At 33.8% G+C, this 22,528-nt stretch overlaps 2 protein-coding genes across 5 annotated transcripts in view; both read right to left on the bottom strand.

Moving 5' to 3' along the window:
* Window positions 1-22,528, bottom strand: part of LOC131682087 (klarsicht protein) — a 721,076-nt gene that overhangs the window by 335,144 nt on the left and 363,404 nt on the right. The gene's annotated exons all lie outside the window — the stretch shown is intronic.
* LOC131682088 (chymotrypsinogen A-like) lies at window positions 12,598-14,189 on the bottom strand. Its single transcript, XM_058963299.1, has 3 exons — window positions 13,098-14,189; window positions 12,792-13,038; window positions 12,598-12,728 (listed from the first exon to the last, which is right to left on the bottom strand). The coding sequence occupies exons 1-2, from the start codon at window positions 13,969-13,971 to the stop codon at window positions 12,896-12,898; spliced, it is 1,017 nt and encodes a 338-aa protein (XP_058819282.1). The 5' UTR covers window positions 13,972-14,189; the 3' UTR covers window positions 12,598-12,728; window positions 12,792-12,895.

Here is a 22,528-nt window from a genome sequence, read left to right as displayed (position 1 = left end):
TTGCCTGTCAAATGTTGTAAAGAATGGTATTAGAAACTACTTTACGTAAAACAATAGACGGTCCCTGTATACATTTCCTTGTTTACATCATAAGATGTTCGCCATAGGTTGTTTTATCAATAATGCTATCATCAGTTATTGGAATCAAATCAATCATCTTCTCTTCCATCTGACATGAATAGGTGCATATTTGAATACGTTGATACTACACAATCAACAAAAGGATTCAGCGAACTAAAAAAATGTTGGCAAATGTTGGGTTATATTGAAGTTGACCAATTGATCTGGAACCGATGAGATTTCATAACTTCGAGACAAAACTGTGTACACCAGTCGAAAACATGTGTTCAGATTTTGAGATCTGCATTAGTTGTGTAGTGGGCTGTTACTGAGTTATGTTTAGATCGGAGTTGCGGTTCCGGAGATGTGCATCTGAGTACAGTCACGTATGAAATACCTATAAACACAGTGAAAAATGATTTGACTCCAGTATAATGTATATCAAAAAGTATTAATTTACAGGCATACGACCACATTGACCCTTTTCGACGGGTACCCCGGACGATGTTAGTCTGAATAGAGTATCAAATAGGATGGTATATGAAAAATTAAAACACATCGTTGCTGGTAGCACATTACGTCTAAAAATTCTTCCTATCATTTTCTGTCAAAAAATATTGGTTCACTTATTTTCAAAAGATTCTTAATAACCTCGTATCTTACAAAGTTGCCGCAATCCTTCATTCGCTTGGGCCAGAACATTAAGTGCACACGTCAATCAAAATCCAGAAAATCTTGTTTAGGCGCAAGCACAAGTCTAACATAAGCCTGCTACTTTTCAACTCTGCTAAAATGGAACAATTCTAAAACGCATTACCCAACCACAACTGCTTCTACAACACCAACAACTGCAATCGACTAGGGCTAGTGAGGTGAAATATCATCCAATTAAGAAAATTATGTTCCCACTTGGCACGTCATCGCCGCAACGTCTGTTTCTAGATAGATATGCACAACTAGGCGTCAGAGGCCCCCGCAGCCAACGACGTCGATGACGCGTGAACAAATTGCAATCTCCGTTCGTTCGTTCGTTCGTCCGTCCATTCGTCCAGCACCGTAGGGCACAACGGCAACGGCGGAAGCCACTTACACCCGAACGACCAAGTTTCTATTCCCCAAGACTCCATTACGTGGCCCGGGAGTTTGATAACGAGCGAACTCGAAGGAAAAGTGTGGGCACAGGTTATCTCTCGTTTCTATGACCCAGCCCTTCGGAATTGAGGCCACGATCGAGATTATTGTGTAGCGCGCTCGCTCTTACACCAACCAACAACCATTGTTAGTGGGCGCACAGGGAAGGCGAGCGAGGAAATTAATTTTTAAATTAGATTCGCGTTATTTCAGCGACTGAGATATCGCAATTCATTAAATAAACCGCTCCTTCTTATTGAACCTGGCGGATGGAGGAGGATAAATCTATGCTGCCGCCTTCTGGGCAGAACAGAAAACAAGCCACAACCCGTCCGTCCGTCCGTCCAACTCAATTAAAGTATCGTGGGCTAAGGGTCCTAACGGTTCTTTCGCCTCCGGTTGGCTTGCGAGAGGGAAACGGTAAGCTAACTAGGCTCGTGCTAGTTACAGTGAGTAAATTACTCTGAAAGGGGATTTGTTCCTGTAATCATCGCGATGCTGATAAGGTTTTCGGTTTTGTAACCGAAAAGTTGTCGAAGGGAAAGGAACAAATGGGCAACCCGAAATTCCTATTGGATGGTTACAATGACAAGAACCACCTCTGTCTTGTGGTGTATATGGTGCGTTAGCGAGAAATTACTTTTTTTTTTCGTTTAATTTCCTTGAAGTGTTGAACCGACCCCAGCCCGGAGGCCATTTCGCGAGAACTTAAGAAGTAAACACAATGCATAGCTGTATTTAGCGCGGACAGGCGAGGTACTGGATTAGACTTTCAATGCAACACTTTTCTCTAACTGCATTGCACATTCATGGATTCACACCAACACTAACGCCCCCGTGTCCATTTAACAGTCTCTCGAAAGGGGTCGTCGAACGGTTGTAATTTAGATCGAAATCTGTGGTTTATTTACTTCGGATTGGCTTTCCTTCCGGGGGTTTCGGTTTTAGCTCACAGTGATTTTATGCTGCTCCCTCACCCCTGTTTGACTCTTTCTGGTCGAATCGAGGTGGAGGGGGTGAAAGTAATACGAATGGATTGTGTTCTGTATATTCTAGCTAGCGAACGAATTTAATAAAAACTGTTTTTTTCTGCTTCTACTGCTGCTGCTGCCGCTTTACTTGGCTTCGCGGTTCCAATGCTGACCGAGACCAGCATAAACTTTATGACGTGTAGAAAGGAATGAAACACGATGATTATATATGAGTTTCATTCACAATTCCGATTCTGGGCGTTTTCCGTCTGAGGAAAAGGGAATGGGTCTAGGAGGGTGTTTCAGTGCAAGATTTTCCGTGTTTGTCGGGAAAGAAATCGTTTACATTCGCTCCGGCTGGCATAAACATTGCTTTCTGGCATGGAAGTAAATGTGAATCATATTTTGAAATTGAAGAATTCTGCACCATCGAATGAACTAATAAGTTTCTCTTGAAATTTGAAATTGTGTACAATTGAACAAAATAACTACGACATAATACATAGCGTCTATAGAATACTTTTCCATCCTTCATCTGTTTATACATAACACTCTTTTTGCTCAGAAAACTTTACGCTCATACGCATATCAAATAGCAACGTGTCAATTTTGTCAACTCTCTGTGGCGCAAAACCTTTCGAGTAGACAGTAAAAAGAGCGTATCCGCTGCAATCGCAAATAACAAACATACACAATTAGGAGTAACTAAACTACAAACCGACGTTGAAAACGAAACTGTGTTTTTTCGTCACGCAGTTGTATTGCTTGCCACAGCAATCCACCAGCAACGACGACTATTTGACTTAAGAAGACACTCCAGGAATCAGCGAAACCTCTGCTTCCATTCGATATTTACGCCGAACGATTCCAGTTCAACTCATCAGTATATGGCAGCAACCTAAACCGTCATGTAGATGTTAAGTCGCTGTAGGTTAAACACAAATTTTTAAAAAGGTCATATTGCTATCTTGTATATAACTTTCACGTCCAGCGCTGCCTTGAGGTTTCTGGTCCTTCACCGGCTGCACGCAATATCAATTGTGTGCATTGTGAATCCGGTTAGACTGTGGCATTGCGAGCCACCTAAGTGTCAATCAGTGAGACACGCAGCGTTGGTCGTAAATGCACCAACTGGCATTTGGTTACACCTGGTTTCGACGCCTTTTTCGGAAAGGTCACGTTGTTCATGATTATTTGAATGCTTTCCGTTAGGTTACGTATTGGTTGATTAATTCATCGACCTTGGTATGTGTTACGATGCTAATTGGACGCGTTTAGTTCAAAATGTTTCTTACATTACTAGCGAAGCAAAACTTATGCATGATTGTATCCCAATTCGTTCCAGAGATAAGAAACTGGGTTGCTTTGCAGTGGAACTGGTAGTTGCGGAGTGTGTGACTTACGTATAGTTTATCGATTTTGAATAGTTTTATCGTGCATTAAAAATCCTTCGCTTTACCATGTTCACAGCGCGTTCAAAAAAATTGAAAGATCCAATGCAGGTGTAACTCGACAGTACGTACCAACGATAGTTCGGTTCATTTTGCCTCGATATCACGTACACCTACTAGTCAGTGTTACCATAGTTGCTTTTGCGCAAACTTACGGACTTATCACAATTGTAAAGTGATTGGCCAATGTTTCTGGGGATTTTGGAAAATTACAGAATTTTCGCGACCGATTTTTCATGGACGACTGAATGACTGACTATTTCTTCACTATAAATTGCACGTTTAATTGGCATCAATAAACAGCCTCCTTGTTTGTTTTTAGCTTAAGGAGCTCTTAGTTTAATGAGAAGGAATTGGTTTGATGACCCGTATTCTCATAATACGAATGCCGTTGCATATACCAGAGAAAAGCTTCTTAAAGTGTCATTACTAATGGGTTATCCACTTATCCATACTTCGACAGCAATGGTTTTAATGAACTTCGACTAAGTACGCGGTGCTGAATCGTAATATTTTTGCGTTATATATGCGGAAGTCTTGGTTCTAATATTGATGCATTCCAAACCGCATTGCAAGTAGTTCTTCATCGTAAAACGTTCTGCCTCGACTAAATTTATAAATCGATAAATAACAAATCGGTAGAAATAAGTGATTGCTTGTTTTGCTGTTATCAGTAGCGGGCTAGCATTTAGCTTCCGTTCTGGTTGAGATGAGAAGGTAGACTGATCCTCAGTGCTAGGTTGGTACTTATCAGAAGTTGTGTAAATGAAATGTTGAGATATTCAAAAATTTGTGACAACAATGCAATTTAAAAATTTAAAGAATAATAAATTAAACATAGATAGAATTTAAAAAAAGGAATAAAAAATAATAAAATTAAAAACATGATAAAATTCAAAAATAATGAATTCAGAAAATTTGAAGCTAAATAAAATTTAAAGTTAGAGTATCAAAAAAGCAAATTTTTTTTTTTTTTTTTTTTTTTTATCCCTTTATGGGCAGCTAGGGCCGAGGGTGGTGGCTAGCGGGTTTCATACATCCTTGACCTGACGGACAAAGCTATGGTGCCTTGAACACAGGCAACGCAGATCCAAGGCCATCATTGTAATGATAAGTTCTGCGTTTGAGATGTACTTCCCCCGGTTGCCAGACGAATACCTGTAATTATTACTTGTATGTATGAATCTAATGTTCAGTCCTGGGTGGTGTATGCGTGGAAGGTGTGGTTTTTAGCGTTCGAGTCCAGGAGTGCATATCTGTCTGGGTTAGCGTGGGCGTTTACTAATTGTGTAATAGTGTGATCGCTAAAGGCTCGAGCATATGAATGCCAGCGTGTCTCCAACTTTGCGTGCATAAATCCGGTTTTAGATCCGTGTTGCCATTCGCACATTCACGTGTATTCTCGAACGATCGCGCGCGGACCGTGAATCTAATAATTAATTTTCAGTGTATGGTAGAGAAACGTGTTGTCTAGTGAATATGAGCATCATTCCCGATCGGTCCAACTGAAGGCATGAGTCTAGGCTGATCGAGAGTAGAGAATTCCGAACGTAGCCGGTCTATGATCGCGCGAGTGGTGGGTTAATGCTTGAGACCGCGGTTGTAAAGTTATAGGTGCTGAAAAGTTCACTTAAGTAAAGGGGTGTTGGCGAAATTGCGAGCGTAGGTGTGTGTGTGGATGATTGAAATTGTAATGTAAGTTCGCGTTTTTGACCAGGTTTGTGTTATCGCGAAAGTTAGGGGCGTTTGCACGTTTTGGATGTGAATGTATATGGGAGAATATGCAATTGACTGTGCTAGTGAATATCAGTATGAACCCAACTCAAGATACAGTAATAAAAGGAAAAATAACATGCCGAATGTTTCTTTTTTTAGGTCAATAACCGTGCATTGAAGAATGCTCAAAAACTCTGAACTAGGCCCCGTCGAGTCCAGTCTGTCCGTCTCGTTATGTCGTGTCTGGGGTTTCCAGGTTACATGCATTCACCAGATGAGACTAGCTTATGTCAGCTTACTTGTGCACTGGTTTCGTAGAATCGAGGCGATCATCGAAATGATAGATCCTACGAGTGAATGCACTTGGCCCAGTCACCTGTCAAGCATTTGTGTATTTGTGTATGTTGAGATGTGTGGAGCCTGTAAATAATATTTTAATACGAATATCTTATACTTCAAAACAAGAAATGTGTAATATACTATTTGCAGTTTGTTGATCGTTCCTACTTATCTGATACCACCGAGTATGAGAATACATATCCATTGTTCTAAAACCTGGCGACGTCCGATGGCAGAGAAGAATCATTGTTGGCAGCAATGTTGCTCTTCTTGGATGTATGAGCTCAAATAGGTCATCACAAGAAAATAACGCATGAGACCGAAAATAAATAAAAAAAAATAAAATAAAGAGAAGAGTTAGTATTGTTATTGAGTATTAATAATATGCCGATTTTTTTCGAGAGTTGTCCTACTGGAACTGTAGAGCTAATTGATTTAATTAAGGCATGGACCTAGACTTCTGGAATCGGGGATAGAGACTTCCGGACGCGAACGATTCATGAATGCGCGAGTGCGGGGGACTGTAGGTTCACGCTTGAGACTGCGTTTGAGTGATTACAAGTGCCGCGACGTTCATATTATCACCGGGATTTTATAATGTCTGGAAGAGCGCGAGTATAGGTTGCGTGGATGGTCGCGAAGGGCTCAAGCATTTTGATATTTTTTTGTCGCGTGTATGTATGTGACTTTGCATTCGATTTTTATGTAGTTTCGCGCGAACACGGGCATTTGGAGGTTCACTCTCGAGACCGGGATTGTTAATTTATAAGTGCTATACCATTCACTTAGTCACCAGGGTGTTATACTTTTTACGAGATCGTGGGTGTAGTCGTGCGTGGATGATCGAGAAGGACTCGAGCGTTTGTATGTGGACGTTTTTGTCGCGTGTGCTAGTATGTAACTTCGCGTGGACACATTATTTTTATAAGCGTGTGGCCATTCGCATGTTCGCGTATTCTTCAACGATTGCACATGGACGTCTTGTCTAGTTTTTATTTCTATTGGTCCAACAAAAGGCATGAATTTGGGCTGCTATGATCAAGGGCGGAGACTTCCGGACGTGACCGATTCATGATTGCGCGAGCTTAGGTTCTTAGGTTCCAACGTTCACCTAATCAATCGGGGTGTTAGAATATTGGCGAGATCGCGGGCGTTCGTATTTGTGACCAGGTTTGTGTTATCGCGTAGGCCACGTTTGTACGTTTGGAATGAGGTGCCTGTAGAGAGAATTGGGCCCAAAACCCACATTGTATATTATTTGACCATGGCAGTGGATAATAAAGGTCGCCAAGTTAAGTACTAAAATTGATCACAATGTAGCTTAACTAAAAAGAAAATAATCGTATCCCAAGTTTATGTGATATAATCACTGTAATACTGCTTTGGTGGAAAAGCCCCCGGACCACATCAAGGTACAGTATCATGCCGAGGGAGTATCAAAAAAAAGCAATTTTTTTAAAATAATAAATAAAAAGAAATGAACAAACTTATAGAACTAAAAAATTAAAACATTAAAAAACAGCAAAAACTAAACATGATAAATTAAAGAATAAAAAGAAATAAAAGAGGCATTTAAAAATCAGAAATTAAAAGAATTAAGAAATAAAATTTAAAATATTGAAACCTATAAAAATTTAAAAAAAATGAAAGTATAAAAATTAGAAATTTAAAAAATACGAATTTCAATGATTGGAGAAAAATCAATGATTGAAAAATAAAAAAATTAACAAATCAAGCAAATCTAGTATTAAAAAATCTAAAAATTTTTTTTTATCATTTCCTTGACGTATTAATGTTGACAAAGCGGGGCCATTGACAAAAAATCAGGACATATATTTTTCTATTTATTGAATCGAAGCACTTAAAATATTCTTTTTTAGTCACTAGACATAGCCCCATAACCCTGTCTGATTACTTAGTATAAAGTAAAATTTAGTAAAGTCAACTTTGTTCTTCTGCTAGAGCCCATCAAACGGAATTTCAAATGAAGTTGAAAAATACGGGTCAAAAAGCTGGCAAAATCGGGGGTAGACAAAATCGGGTGCTGATAAAATCGGGCCTTCACTGCGAAGAATTAGAAATACTGAGGAATTAAAAATCGAAAACTAGCAAATTGAGTAATTAAAAAACTGAAAATTGTAAAATTAAACTATTACAAAAAAATCCAGAATTCAAAATTTAAAAAAATTAAATATAAGACAACTAAAAATTAAATATAAGACAGCTAAATATTTTAAAAGTTAGACAAAAAATCAAATAGTTAAAAAATCAGAAAATAAAAAGAATGAAAACTTAGAAAATTTAATGATTGAGAAATTAAGGAATCAAAAAATTGGAAACTTAAAAAAAAAATAAAATATTAAAAAATTTAAGAATTACAAAATTGAAAAATTTAAAAACTAGAAATTCAGAAATAAGCAAGTAAAAATTGAAAATGTGAAAAAATTCTAGAATTAGAATGTAGAAAAGTTGAAAAATTAAAAAATAAGTTATTAAAAAAATTACAAAATCAAAAAATTTAAAAATTTAAGTTAAAAATATTAAATTGAAAAATTAAAACATTAAAAAAATTAAAAATTTAAAAAACCTAAAGAAATACAAAATTAAAAAATTAAGCAAAAAAATATTAAAACTAAATTAAAAAAAACAAAATCAAGCGATTAAAACTTTAACAAGGAAAGTAAAATAAAAATGAAAAAACAAAAAAATCGCGAAATGAAAAATAAAAAATGGAAAGTAAGATTGAAGAAAAAACTAGAAAATATAGAACTAAGACACTAAGAAATGAAAAAATCAGAACATGAAAAAATCGAAAAGACAAAAAATTAAAGGATTGAAAAATTTAAAAAATTAAATATTGAAAAATAAAAAACACCAAGAATTAGAAAATTATTAGATGAAAAATCAAATATATAGTAGAAATAATTAAAAAAAATAAATAAGCAATTAAAACACCAAAAAACAAAGGAATCAAAAATTTAGGAAGGTAACAATTAAAAAAAAACAGAAAATTAGCATTTTAAATTTAAAAAAAACAGAGAATTAGCATTTTTGGTTAAAAAATAAAAGATTAAGAAATTAAAAAATGAGGATAAAACAAACTAAAAGAAACTAACGTATCAGAAATCAAAAATAGATTAAAAGATGGGAAAATTCAGGAATTGAAAAACTAGCAACAAAAGTTTTAAAAAATTTAGAGATTAAAAACTATAAAAATCAAAGATAAAAAATCAGAAAAGAAAAAGATTGAAAGCTTGGAACATTTAAAGATTGAGAAATTAAGGATTCAAAAAATTTTAAATTGGAAACCAATAAAAATAAAGAATTAAAAGGTTTAAGAATAACAAAATTGAAATATCTAAAAACTAGAAATTCAGAAATAGGCAACTAAAAAATTTAAAATATTAAAAATTCGAGAATAGAAAAATTGAAAAAATTCAAAAATAAACCATCAAAAAAATTACTGCGTCAAAAATTCAAAAATTGAAAGTGAAAAATATTAAACTGAAAAATCATAAAACATTAAACAAATTAAAAATTTAAAAAACCTAAAGAAATACAAAATTAAAAAATTAAACAAAAAGAAAATATTAAAATATCAAAACTAAATTTAAAAAAAAAACGAAATTAAGCGATTAGAACTATAAAAAGGAAAAAAAAACAAAAAAATCACAAAATGAAAAAAGTGGAAAGAAAGATTGTAGAAAAAACTAGAAAATATAGAACTAAGACACTAAGAAATTAAAAAATTAGAACATGAAAAAATCGAAAAATCTAAAAAATAAAGGATTGAAAAATTTAAAAAATTAAATATTGGAAAATAAAAAAAGATCAACAATTGGAAAATTATTAGATTAAAAATCAAAAATATAGTAGAAAGAATTAAAAAAATAAACAAGCAATTAAAACACCAAAAATAACTAAGGAATCAAAAAATTAGGGAGGTAACAATTAAAAAAAACAGAAAATTAGCAATTAAAAAATTAGAGAATTGAAAGATTTCAAATACAACAATTTAAAAAAAATTAAATGGTTAAAAAATAAAAGATTAAGAAATTAAAAAATTAGGACTAAACAAACTAAAAGAAATTAACGTATCAAAAATAAATTAAAAGATAGGAAAATTAGGAAATAGAAAAACTAGCAACAAAAGTTTTAAAAAATTTAGAGATTAAAAACAATTAAAATCAAAGGATTGAAAATTTAAAGAATTTAAAAACTAAAAATTGAAGAAGAAGAAAATTAAGAAATTCAAAAAATGGTGAACAAAAAAAAGAATTATTTAAAAATTTGAGGATGTAAAAATTAAAAAAAACCAAGGAACCCGCAAAACAAAAATTAAAAATTTAAAGATTAAAAAATTAAAAGAAATAGAAAATCAAAAAATTAAACGCTTTGCAAAGTTATAAATTAAGAAAGTAAAAAAATAATAAATTGAACGACAAGAAGTAAAACTAAATTATCATAAAATTGAATTATTAGAAAATTTAACATATGAAAAACTAAAAATATAGGACCTTTTGGTGGTATTCAACTGGAAAAACAGATCGAAATGATGAATGAAGTGAAAGTAGTTTTGTGAAAAAAATTCTCCCAGAGGCAGAACTGGAACCCGCCACTTTTGGAACTCCAGCCCAATGCACTAACCCTTATTCTATGCCTGAGATACGATGACGTCGCACTGGCGAAAGTGATCGTACCCTGCCTGTAAAGCGAGATCACACACTACCGCAGCTGCCTGGGCCTTGGTTCTCTAGCGGAGAAATTAAATAGTAGATCAAATGTATTGGGTGGCAGCCGTGGTAGTGTGTGGTCTAGCTTTGCAGGCTGGATACGATCACTGTCGCCAGTGCGATAATCATATGGGACGTCATCATATCCCGGGGATAGCATAAGGGTTAGTGCATTGGGCTGGAGTCTCAAAGGTTGCGGGTTCGAGTTCCGCCTCTGGGGATTTTTTTCACATAATTGCTTTCACTTCCCCCATAATTTTAATCAGTTTTTCTCATTGGATACTACCAAAAAGTCTTAAATAAGATATTGACCCTTACGTCAAAAACCAAATAAATGAAATGTTTGTTTAAAAATGCAATGAATTTTAAAAACAACAGCATAATTTTTAAATCATTCTATGTTTCCCCTCACTCTAGAAAAATTAGGTAGAAGCTAAGTTTTCTCCACTACGAAAAAATTTGGTAAAACCACATTTGCGCGTAAAGGGCATAAAAGCTGAAACTGAACTAGTTATGGAATTTTCGATTCGACTTGGTGTCATAAAAATTCGACACTAACTTAATGATAAGCTAGCGCCGAATTGACGCTCGGTTCAATTAGTGTCTTGGAGTTTGGAGCCGGCGTCAATCCGGTACTAGTTTAGGGTTGAGTTCTGATGAGTCGAAACCAAAACACAAATTCTGAAACGCAAAATGATTAAAAATTCGAAAAAATAAAAAAAATATATAAATTTAAAGATTAACATTGAAACCTAAGGAAATCAAAATAACAAAGAATTAAAACATTACAAAAATTGAAAGAATATGAAATTACATCACGAAATTAAAAAAAAATATATTCGGAAAATTAAAAAAAATGAACAAATGGAAATAAAAAAATTTAAAAACTAAAAAATGAAAATGCTAAATTAAAAAATAACGAATTAAAATTTAGACAATGAAGATGATAAAAATGCAAAATTCATAAATTAAAAATGTAAACATTGCAATTGTAGACGAGACGGTAAATGTCAGTGGGCCATGATTTCGCATGTGATATTCATTGTACGGTTCAGATATGAGCGGATGTGTATCATCGCGAAGGACTCGAGCGTTTGTACGTTAACATGTTCGATCGCGTGTGCGTTTGTATGTCGCGTGCGCTAACGTGTATGTGTCTTCGCATTTATAAGTTCGATTTTATATCCGTGTGCTTTTCGAGTATTCGCGTGTGTGCTTGGATCGTGAAACTGATACCTTATTTTCGGTGTACGGTTCAGATGCTAGAAGAGATTTAGTTCTTCCATATCACTAGAGTTCCCGGTCATGTCGCCATGGAACGTGTTGTCTAGTGGATATGATCGTTATTTATTCATTATTCCAGCAGAATGTTGCTAGGACAGAGGCTAAAGATATAAGTGCTAAAACGCTAATTTAATTACCGGGGTCTTTTAATATGGGCGAGATCGAGGGCGTAATTATGTGTGGATGATTTCAATTGCATGTTTGCGTTTGTCACCAGGTTTGTGTTATAGTCACGAGCGTTTGTACGTTTGAAATGGAAGAGTTCGTGAGTGTATATTATCATGGGTTTTATTCACCACTCTATGGATTTTAATATGAAAAATTTATCGTGTGATTATGTTAAAACTACCATTCAAAGAAAATGTTTCAAACGTTGCATTTTATTGATCTCACGGTATCATACTCGCATAAATCCAATCCATGTAATGGGAAATATTTGTATAGATAGTTGGAGCTTCTGTACCACACGCACCGCCCATTGAAGTTATACCAAACTGTACGAAACGAGTCCCGTAAAGATCGCCACCCCAGCTCAACGGCGCACCGCTATCTCCAGCACACGAGTCCGAAAGCGGAGACTCCCTTGGCTTGGCACATATTTGCCCCTCATTCAGAACGAAACTACGGGGACCCTTCAACAGTTCCTGACACTCGGATCTATTCGCTGGTACATTGATTGTCCTCGCAAGTACGCTTGGAGATACAGCCGGCCAACCAGTGACGACGTACCGCGAAGGTTGATAGCGTCTGAGATTTTCCGTGTGGGGTAGGCAAATCGGCTGAATGTGATCTGCAATAGAAGAAGACGTGTTTCCGAGAATTATTTGGCTTGTTAACGTTTTCGTCAAGATGTGATACCTTCGAACAGTACATCCTCATTTAACCGAAGAAGCGCAATGTCATTTTCCTTTCTGCGTAACGAAAACGATGGATGCGTTATGACACACGCAACTCTGTAGTCTCGTACGGGTGGAGCACAGTCCCTCTTCCCATTGCAATCCACTTCTTGACCAGTGGTATGTTCTCCCAGAATCACTTTGTCGCTTTAAATTTAGAAAAACTCTTATACATCGAGTGAAAATTCATTTGAATTTGAGAATAATTACGGCAGTGGATTTCTTATACAGTGGGCAGCTGTAACGATGTAACGCTTGTTGATCAGCGTTCCTGAACAGAGCGGTTCCCTATCCGTAGTTGCTATTAAAGCCATCTAAGGAAACTCAAATACTCGTGCGTTGTTCCCTCCAGCGATACGACGGGCAATGTACACTCCGCAGTGCCGAGGAAAATAGTCTGGGTATGGATTTGCGGAGTCGGGCACCTCTGCACTACAAACACCAACTTCTCTAACAGCTGAAATTATAATCACAATAAGTGTTTGCTTATCGAATATCCAACAACCGAAGACTCACGCTCGATGGGCATCCTAGCTACTTCCCTAATCCAGGGAAGGTATCTCTGAACCCGTGTGAAAGCTCCATACCCCTTCGTATAGCAATAATTCGTGCCACCGGATCGAGTCTGCGAGAAAGACACGATCCCTCCCACAAACCACGTATTGGCTCGTTTGATGAACAATCCACCACCGCTGTCACCATTGCAGACACTTGTTCCATTGGTGTAACCCGCGCAGAACAGTCCATCGTCCAAGGTTTGCCCAAACAGTACGCGATCACTCTTCAGGCACGTCACGGGATCAACAATTGGCAGTTCGGCTCGTTTCAAGAGCGTCGAAGTCTCATCATCCTCCGTTAGTCCCCAGCCAACTACCGTCCCGTACTCACCCGTTATATTCCGTTCCAATTCAAGACAAGCCGGTTGAACGTAATCGTTGAATCGAATGATCGTGCTCAGCTCCAGTAACGCAATGTCATCAACCAGTCGGGTATAATTTGCGAATATATGGATTTTCCCCACCTCATGATGCTGTGCCGACTTCGGATCGAATGCTTCCAAGTCGTGAATCCCCATCCGAACGAATACACGGTTCGGTGCCAGCTGAAATCCATTGGCACTGTTCATGACGCAATGCGTCGCCGTCAGGACGAACTGATCGTTGATAATGGTTCCACCACAGGCGTACTCAATCGATCGAGCCTTGCGGTGATAGAGCGCGACATGCCACGGCCAATCGCCGGAGAAGGTTTCCTGTCCGTGTACTATCAGCTCGTTACCACCGATTTGGGGTATTCCACATTGTAGTGATGGTTGAAGGATGGTTGCGAAACTCAAGTATCCGATCAGTCTTAACCAGTTTACAGTTGAAATTGTTATCACTTTATACATTGCAACTAAATAGTCACCTTATCGATCGATCACGTTGAAGCTGCAAACTGCACTGAACCCTTTCTTGGTTGATGCATTTGGACGGGATTATCACTAGTCGTAAGAAAGGAGTGTCGATCGAACCTGGACCTTGAATAAGACTGCACATATGCCACTTTAGCACTAATCATTATCTTGTTTACTACTGTATACTACAACATCGTACTCGAATACTCAAATGCATTTATTTGCATCGATGTTATAGTACTGCGAGATCAATGAGTCAGTGGAAGCGGTACTTGTCGGCACACGATCAGTTCTGTTAGAAAAAAACTCGTTTCTGCGACCTTGAATCGAATCAGATTCCTGTTTTAAGAAGATTAGATGTTACATTGGACGAATTTATCACCAGCTCTAATCTAGTGAAACGTTGTGGGCGTGAACACTGTGTGTAATCGCTCATATTTGCTTTCAGGGTTTTTCTAAGATGGATCTAGACTGTCATTTGAAAAGGTCTTAAATTTTCTTTCAACGACTTATAATTATTTTGTATATTAATAAAAAGACTGGGCCGTGTTTGCAAACATTGTTCAACAGCTTAATGGCAGTGTTTGTGGATACTGCTCGCAGTGGGGTGTCGATTTATCGGTCGACTTAGTCATCATGAACAGGCTAATTGAAAAAATGTAAAAGTAGAAGCCAGTGGTTGTGTTGTAATAGTTGTAGTTTTTTTGTTATGTGCTAGTCGTATGTCTATCTGTGTATATGTTTGTCTGAGTGTTTGTAATTGCTGGATCAAGGAATGGATGCAGAACTGGCATATATGATAGAAAAGTAAGTAATCCTTCCTAGGATTCGTTGGTCACTTTTTACCGGTGATCAATTCCTGCATTCGATCATATGCATTCGGGAGGATCGGACTGGATAAACTAAAGTACGGTTATTCACTAGAATAACACAATCCATGGCGATATGACCGGGAACTCTAGTGAAATGGGAAAATTCACTCTCTTCCAGCATCTGGACCATACACTAAAAATAAGTATTAGATTCACGGTCCATGAAGAACACACAAATATGCGAGTGGCCACAAGAACACATGCGAATATGCGAAAGGCAGGCGGTTATAAAATAGAATTTATACACGCGAAGTTACATACACGTTAGCACACGCGATCGAACACGTTGACCTACAAACGCTCAAGCCAAGCGCGACGATACTCGCGATCGCGAAGTCCCAACACCCGCACATATCTGTACCGTACAATGAATATAACATTCAAAATCACGGCTCGTTGCAATAGGCCTTAAGCAGTGTTTTAGTGGGTAACATTTACCGTCTCGTCTGCAATTGTAGTGAGTGGTTCTGACGGAGAGTCCTTCCGAGAACTTAGCTCTATAGCTCCAGTAGTACAACAACAACTTAAAATCATTTTTTATTTGCCTAGTTTTTGAATTTGTTATTTTTTTTTATTCATTTCGTTTATTTGATAGGCACAAATGCGTTAGCTTGGCGGTGCCAAATTCTTTTGTTTTTACATTTTGAATATCTTAAAACTAGGAGGTTACAATGTTGAAATATTTTTTTTATGAAAGAGAAAAATTTTACAGCTATCTTAAGACTAGAAAAAAGATTCTATATACAAGAAAGGGGGCAAAAGATTTTTTTATGAAAAATTTTAAAACAAGGAATTCAATAGTAATAGTTTTTTAGGAAATATTTACAGTTATCTTAAAACTAACAATATAGTTTGGTACACAAAAGGGGGAACAAATATTTATGAAAAATTTCACAGGTGTTTTAAAACTATGGATACAATTCTATTTACGAGATGGGGGACAATAGTTTTAACAAAGAGTAGAAATTACAATTATCTTAAAACTAGGAATACGGAATACAAATTTGATTTTTTATCGGAGACTTATGCTTGGTCATTTCCAAAATCGGTATAGAAGTAGTTGTATCAAGGACAGGGGAGAGAAGGCGTAGATGGTGACCGGGAGAGAAGAGCAAAACTTGCAACTTTCGGGCAAACGGGAGATCAGTGAAACAAATTAGCGCCTCAGTCTAGAAGGTCGGATTGGCGTATGGTATTCTTCGGACCCGCGGGGAATCCTTCAAAAGTCATTGGACCTCGAGTCACTCTTGATTCAGTTTCCGTAGTGGTAAGGGCGACGGCGGTTACATAGTGGCAGTGGAGCTGATCGGTTCCACAAGGCATGAATTTGTTATGTTTGTAACATTTTAGTTACCAAATTCATAAATTTTTAATTTTTTTGATTTTTCAATTTCAAGGTTTTTATTATTTTAGTATTTTGTTTATATTTTTATCAGTTTCTTGTTTTTCGATTTTTAATTCTTCTAACTTTTCAATTCCTTATTATTTTAACATTTTAATATTTTACGTTTTCAATGCAAAATTTTAAATGCTTTTCCAACATTTATTTATTTTAAATTTTTTACCTTTTTCATTTTCTTAGTGCTTTGGATTTTCAATTTTTTAATTCTTTTTGCTTTTATATTCTTTAATTTTTAATTTCCCTTATCCTTAATTTTTTAATTCATTAGTTTTTCAATTTTCAATATTTTAATTCCTTAATTTTTAATTCTTTAATTTGTAATTATTAATTTTCATTTTTTCATTCATTATTTTTTATTTTTCAATTTTATTTCTATTCAATTATAAATTTTTAATATCCTAATTCCACAATTCTAGATTTTTTTAATCTTTTTATTCAATATTTTTTTAATCTTCTGTATTAAATTTCTGTAGGGTTTTAATTTTCAAATTCTTTAATTTTTCATTTCTCTAATTTTTAATTCATAAATTTTTAAATATTTTTTTATCCTTTAATTTTTTAATTCATTATTGTTTTAATCCCATTTTTTTTAAACGCGTCGCTTTTTTATTTTCTATATATTTATATTTATAGCATAAATTTTCAAATTGCTCAGTTTTTAATTTTTTAAGGCTGTTTATTTTTGAATTCCCTAATTTTAATTTTTTGTAGTCTTTTGATTTTTTTTCAATGTGAATTTTTTGCCTCGGTTGCTATTTCTTTCAATTCTTAAAATTTTAATTTTTTTGATATTTTCCATTTAATTTTTGAATCGTTTTAAAAAAAATCATTATGTTAGTTTTCTAAGTTTTAAATTTTTTAGTTTTTAAACTACATATTATATTTTTCAATACCAATTTTTCAATTTTTTAGTCAATATTTTTTTTAAATTTTCCAAAGCTTATATATTTTTTTAAACCAAATAATGTTTTTTGCCTAGTTCGTTACTTAAAAAAAATTTAAGTATGATTTTTTTAAATCGATTGATTTTAAATTTAAAGTTTTAATTTTTGAATTAATTCTTTTAATATCTTAATTTCTTGCTTTTTTTAATGATTTATCTTTTCAATCCTTAATTTTTTTAAAAATCTTAATTTAAAGTTATTCAATATAATTTTTTTTAATTCTCAATTTTCTATTTTAATTGTTCAACTTTATAATTTTCAATTCCTTAGTTTAATATTTGAATTCCTTTGGTTTTTATTCTTTCACTTCATAATTTGTTAATTTCTGAATTTAAATCAATAATTCAATCCATTTTTTTTAGTTTTAGGTTTTGATTTTACAATTTATAGTCCAAGTTTTTATTTTTTCTAATTCATTGAATTTTTTAGAGCTTAAATTTTTTAATTTTCTATATTTTTAATTTGTTTATTTTCAATTTTGTAATTTTTAAATGTTATAATTCTTCAACTTTTGATTTCTTAATTTTTTAATTCTTTTTTTTAATTTTTTTATTAATTTGTTTTTTAAGTTGCTTAATTTAATTTAATGTCTTTTTTTCATTTCAGTTTCTTAATTTTATTTTATTTTTGATTTTTTTTATTTATGTATTTTCTAGTTTTTAATGTTTTTATATTTCAAAATCATTTAGTTCTTTAATTCTTCAATTTTTTAATTTTTAGTTTGATTTATTAATTTTCTGATTTTGTAATTTTCGTTTTGTTTTTGGTTTTCGATTTTTAAGTTTTTTAAGTCTTTCAGTTTTTTATTTTTCATTTCTCTAATTTTTGATTTTATATTTTCTGTTTGTGCGATTTTTTAGTTCCTGAATTTTTAACATTTTATTATTTTATTATTGGTTTATTTCTTTAAATTGTTTTATTTTTAAATTTTTTGATTTTTAATTTCTTGATTTTTCAATTCGTGAATCATCATTTTTTTTGATTAACTGTGGAATTTGCGTTTCGACTTCGTCTAATCGCAATCCGACACTAACTTAATAACAGGACTAATCTAGCGTCGGATTGGCACTAGCTCCACAACCGAAGACACAAATTGTATTCATGCGATGGACATCACGCTTAATTAGTGGTCTGCTCAGGAATTTCATAGGCTATATAATATTAATATTTTAATTTTTCAATTTTTTTGATGTTTAATTTTTCAATATATTGATTTTGTTCATTTTGAATGCTTGGATTTCGTTTTTTTATTTCAAAATTTTATTTAATTCCTTATTTTTGCATTTTTAATATTCTAGATATATATATATATATATATATATATATATATATATATATATATATATATATATATATATATATATATATATATATATATATATATATATATATATATATATATACATATATATATATATATATATATATATATATATATATATATATATATATATATATATATATATATATATATATATATATATATATATATATATATATATATATATATATATATATATATATATTATTTTAATCTATTTATAAAATAATCTAAAATTGTGGAATAAGGAAATTAAAAAATTTATAATTGAATTGAAATAAAATTGAAAAATAAAAATTTATTAAATTAAAAAATAATAATTAATAATTACAAATTAAAGAATTAAAAATTAAGGAATTGAAATATTGAAAATTGAAAAACTATTGAATTTTAAAAATAAAGGAAATTAAAAATTAAAGAATATAAAAGCAAAAAGAATTAAAAAATTGAAAATCCAAAAAACTGAGAAAATAAAAAGATAAAAAATTAAAATAAATAAATTTTGGAAAAGCATTTAAAAATTAGCATTGAAAACTTATAATATTAAAATGTTAAAATAATAGGGAATTGAAAAGTTAAAAGAATTAAAAATCGAAAAACAAGAAATTGATAAAAATATTGACAAAATACTAAAATAATAAAAACCTTGATATTGGAAAATCGAAAAAATTAAAAATATATGAATTTGACAATTAAAATATTACAAACATAAATTCAAAAACTGAGCAAATGAAAAATGAATTTTTTTCGAGAGTTGTCCTACTGGGTAGGGAAGTTGTAGAGTTCTCGGAAGGACTCTTTGTCAGAACCACTCATTAAAATTGCAGATTAGACGGGAAATGTTACCCACTGAAACACTGCTTAAGGCCTATTGCAGTGGGCCGTGATTTTGAATGTTATATTCATTGTACGGTACAGATATGTGCGGGTGTTGGGACTTTGCGATCGCGAGTATCGTCGCGCTTGGCTCGAGCGTTTGTAGGTCAACGTGTTCGATCGCGTGTGCTAACGTGTATGTAACTTCGCGTGTATAAATTCTATTTTCTAACCGCCTGCCTTTCGCATATTCGCATGTGTTCTTGTGACCACACGCATATATATATATATATATATATATATATATATATATATATATATATATATATATATATATATATATATATATATATATATATATATATATATATATATATATATATATATATATATATATATATATATATATATATATATATATATATATATATATATATATATATATATATATATATATATATATATATATATATATATATATATATATATATATATATATATATTTGTTATTTTATTTTCAACATGTTGATTTAATTTTTCAATTCTATGATCTTTAATTTTGTTTATATTTTATTTTCACTTTTTTTATTTATTAATTTAAAATGAACGAAATTTTTGAAATTTTCTGATTTTCTTTTCTTCTGAGTTTTTATAAATCGAGTTAATTCGAAAATCCGCGTAAAAACCGCGGTAATTCAAAAATCCGCGTAAAGAAGCCGCATTAATTAAAAAATCCGCGCAAAAGTCAAAAAAAACCGCGTTAAAAACATTTCTCTTATCGATTTGGTTTCTTCCGCAAAGTTTCAGTACAAGTCATACCCCGTAACATTGAACCGCTCCTGTTATCAAATTATGCGAAAAACAGTAGAGTTATGCCCTTCTAAAAGCTGTAAAATTTGTTTTGTCTCAGTAACCTAAAATCATGCGAAGATATCTCTGGTACATAAACCAACACAAGAAAAATATTGGCGAACGTCTAGTGTAACGTTCATATTCGGACTTAAGTCCGGGTTCGTCCCACTGTGCATTGGTCCCGGTTCATGTGCTAATAGGATGATATCTAGGATCCACATGGTGGAGTCGCCTCTTTGGAGTTGGTATCCTGATCAGAAACACATAACAGAAATATTTCACAACTATATCTCGCATTGGTACTTGTTATACATTTCTGTTATTTTAACTACTAACGAGACCTAATTTATAACACAATATGTTACAAAAATTGTGTTCTGTTATAATCTTGTTATTTCATTCTGATCGGGTACTGGCAGTGCTTGACGAAAAATAAATGAATATAATGTGTGCTAACCATCTAAATCCCAATGGACAGCAGTGGTATTATGAAAAAAGTTTTTTACATATGGACATATGTATCATTGATACAACTTAGTCTCGAGACGTAGTAGGTGTTAGCTCTATCGATATTCCAATGAACAATTTCAAAATGATAGAGACTTAGCAGTGGATTGAAATGCCACCAACCCGTCGATAAGCCTCGCTCTATTATTATATTAATTTCAAACAGAAATGAACATATAAACAAAACAGATTAAGTCGAATGGGCCAATAGGCCGAAACGGTTAGTAAGCCCAATAAAACCAGTGGACCTAATGAGGTGTAAAGTCGAGTTAACCATATATTTTAGGGAATAAGTAGTTTTCAATGAAGTGTAAAATTAATATTTTTCAGAATCTAATCGAAACCAAGAAATATTTTTTTTCTGTTTGCCTTTGGTTTTCAGTCGGTAGGCTAGTTTGCTTCCTCCAACCATTTTCATAATTTCATTATATCTCTCGTTTACATTTGTTTGAGAATAAATGTACTCTCTGGGTCATTGCTTAAGATGCTTCTGATGCTGGTTTGTAGATTCACCTTCTTCAGATCTTCTGCATAGCTGAAAGCCGCCAGGCCCTACATGCGTTACTCGTTTGCCTTTGTTCTATCGAATTAAATTACTAAGATATCTTCGGAAAAAGCACAACCTTAAACAATTTACGCAGCCACCATCTTGTAATAAAATGCTTCAGAATTGGTATTTCAAATGCAATTTTATAGAATTTAGGATAATTTTTTACTGCGCCACGAAAAATTACCATTAACTTTTGTTTTCGAACTTTCGGTTTAGTCCCATATATTAATTTCGGCGTTTTAGAACCACCTATCTTCCGGGTGTAAACTATCCTTCCAGCAATTGGTTTTATAGTCTGTTATACTTAAATTGATTAAATGTCAATATCTTGTAACTTTTGACAATAAGATGAGTATTTTATCGGTATTTTCCATAGTTGGTTCGGAGCCTGCCAACAGCTTCCATTTGCCACTGCGTGCACGAGGCATTTCACGTGGATTTCACGAAGTTTTCAAAATCCCTCAAAAACCCCACAAGTTTCGGTAGCTAATTAGGAGAATTAAGAGAGAACCACTTTCAACATATCTATTCGCTACCATAAACAGAGATCGTTCCCCTGCATCGATAGTCAATACCACACCTGACACTGCTAGGAAATGCTATTACTTCACAAATTCCACTTGTATTGTGGGTAACTTTCCGTGGGACCTAAAAACAACTAAGCCTCCAAGAACCGGCAAATGAATTTTAATTATTTCGCCATCGTGGAGCCGGGAAATGCACTTTCCACTGGCATAAAGCCTCTTCGTTCGAACATAAGCCGCCCCATCCACCAGACCCTCTCACCGACCAAGAGGGAAACGTCCAGTTCGCATTGCCTGGCTGCAACTTGTACGAGAGTAAAACGGAATTTTACCAAAGGTAACGAAACTAGTCCAGCACACACACGGCGGTGCGGCTGCATCGAATCGACGACGTGCTGCAATGTTTTTCCTTCCTATCCCCTTGAAGAATAATAAGTGAAATCAAACTGCTATCGGCGGCGGCGGCAACATATTTTCGCATAGCGCAATGCTTCTACGCACTTTGCACTCCCCCTCCCCTTCCCATCGCGGTGATTTGTTCAGTGCAACCCTGCTTGCAGCAGAAACCACTTCGTGTCAGATGAAATATTCGTCTAATCGTCCCGAGCTGGACGGGCAAACATATGGCCATCACACTGCACAAAAAAGGGGGCCAGACCTGCGATAGCCAAAGGAGGGAAAAATGTTGCAAATATTTATTATTGCTTCGAGAGGGCTCGGCGGTAATCATGCTACTTGGCGCGGTACACGTTCGAGAGCCGCT

This window comes from Topomyia yanbarensis, chromosome 2 (assembly GCF_030247195.1).
Source record: "Topomyia yanbarensis strain Yona2022 chromosome 2, ASM3024719v1, whole genome shotgun sequence".
NCBI lineage: Eukaryota > Metazoa > Arthropoda > Insecta > Diptera > Culicidae > Topomyia > Topomyia yanbarensis.
The sequence above is the reverse complement of the archived record's forward strand: the minus strand, read 5'-3'. Positions and strand labels throughout refer to the sequence as shown.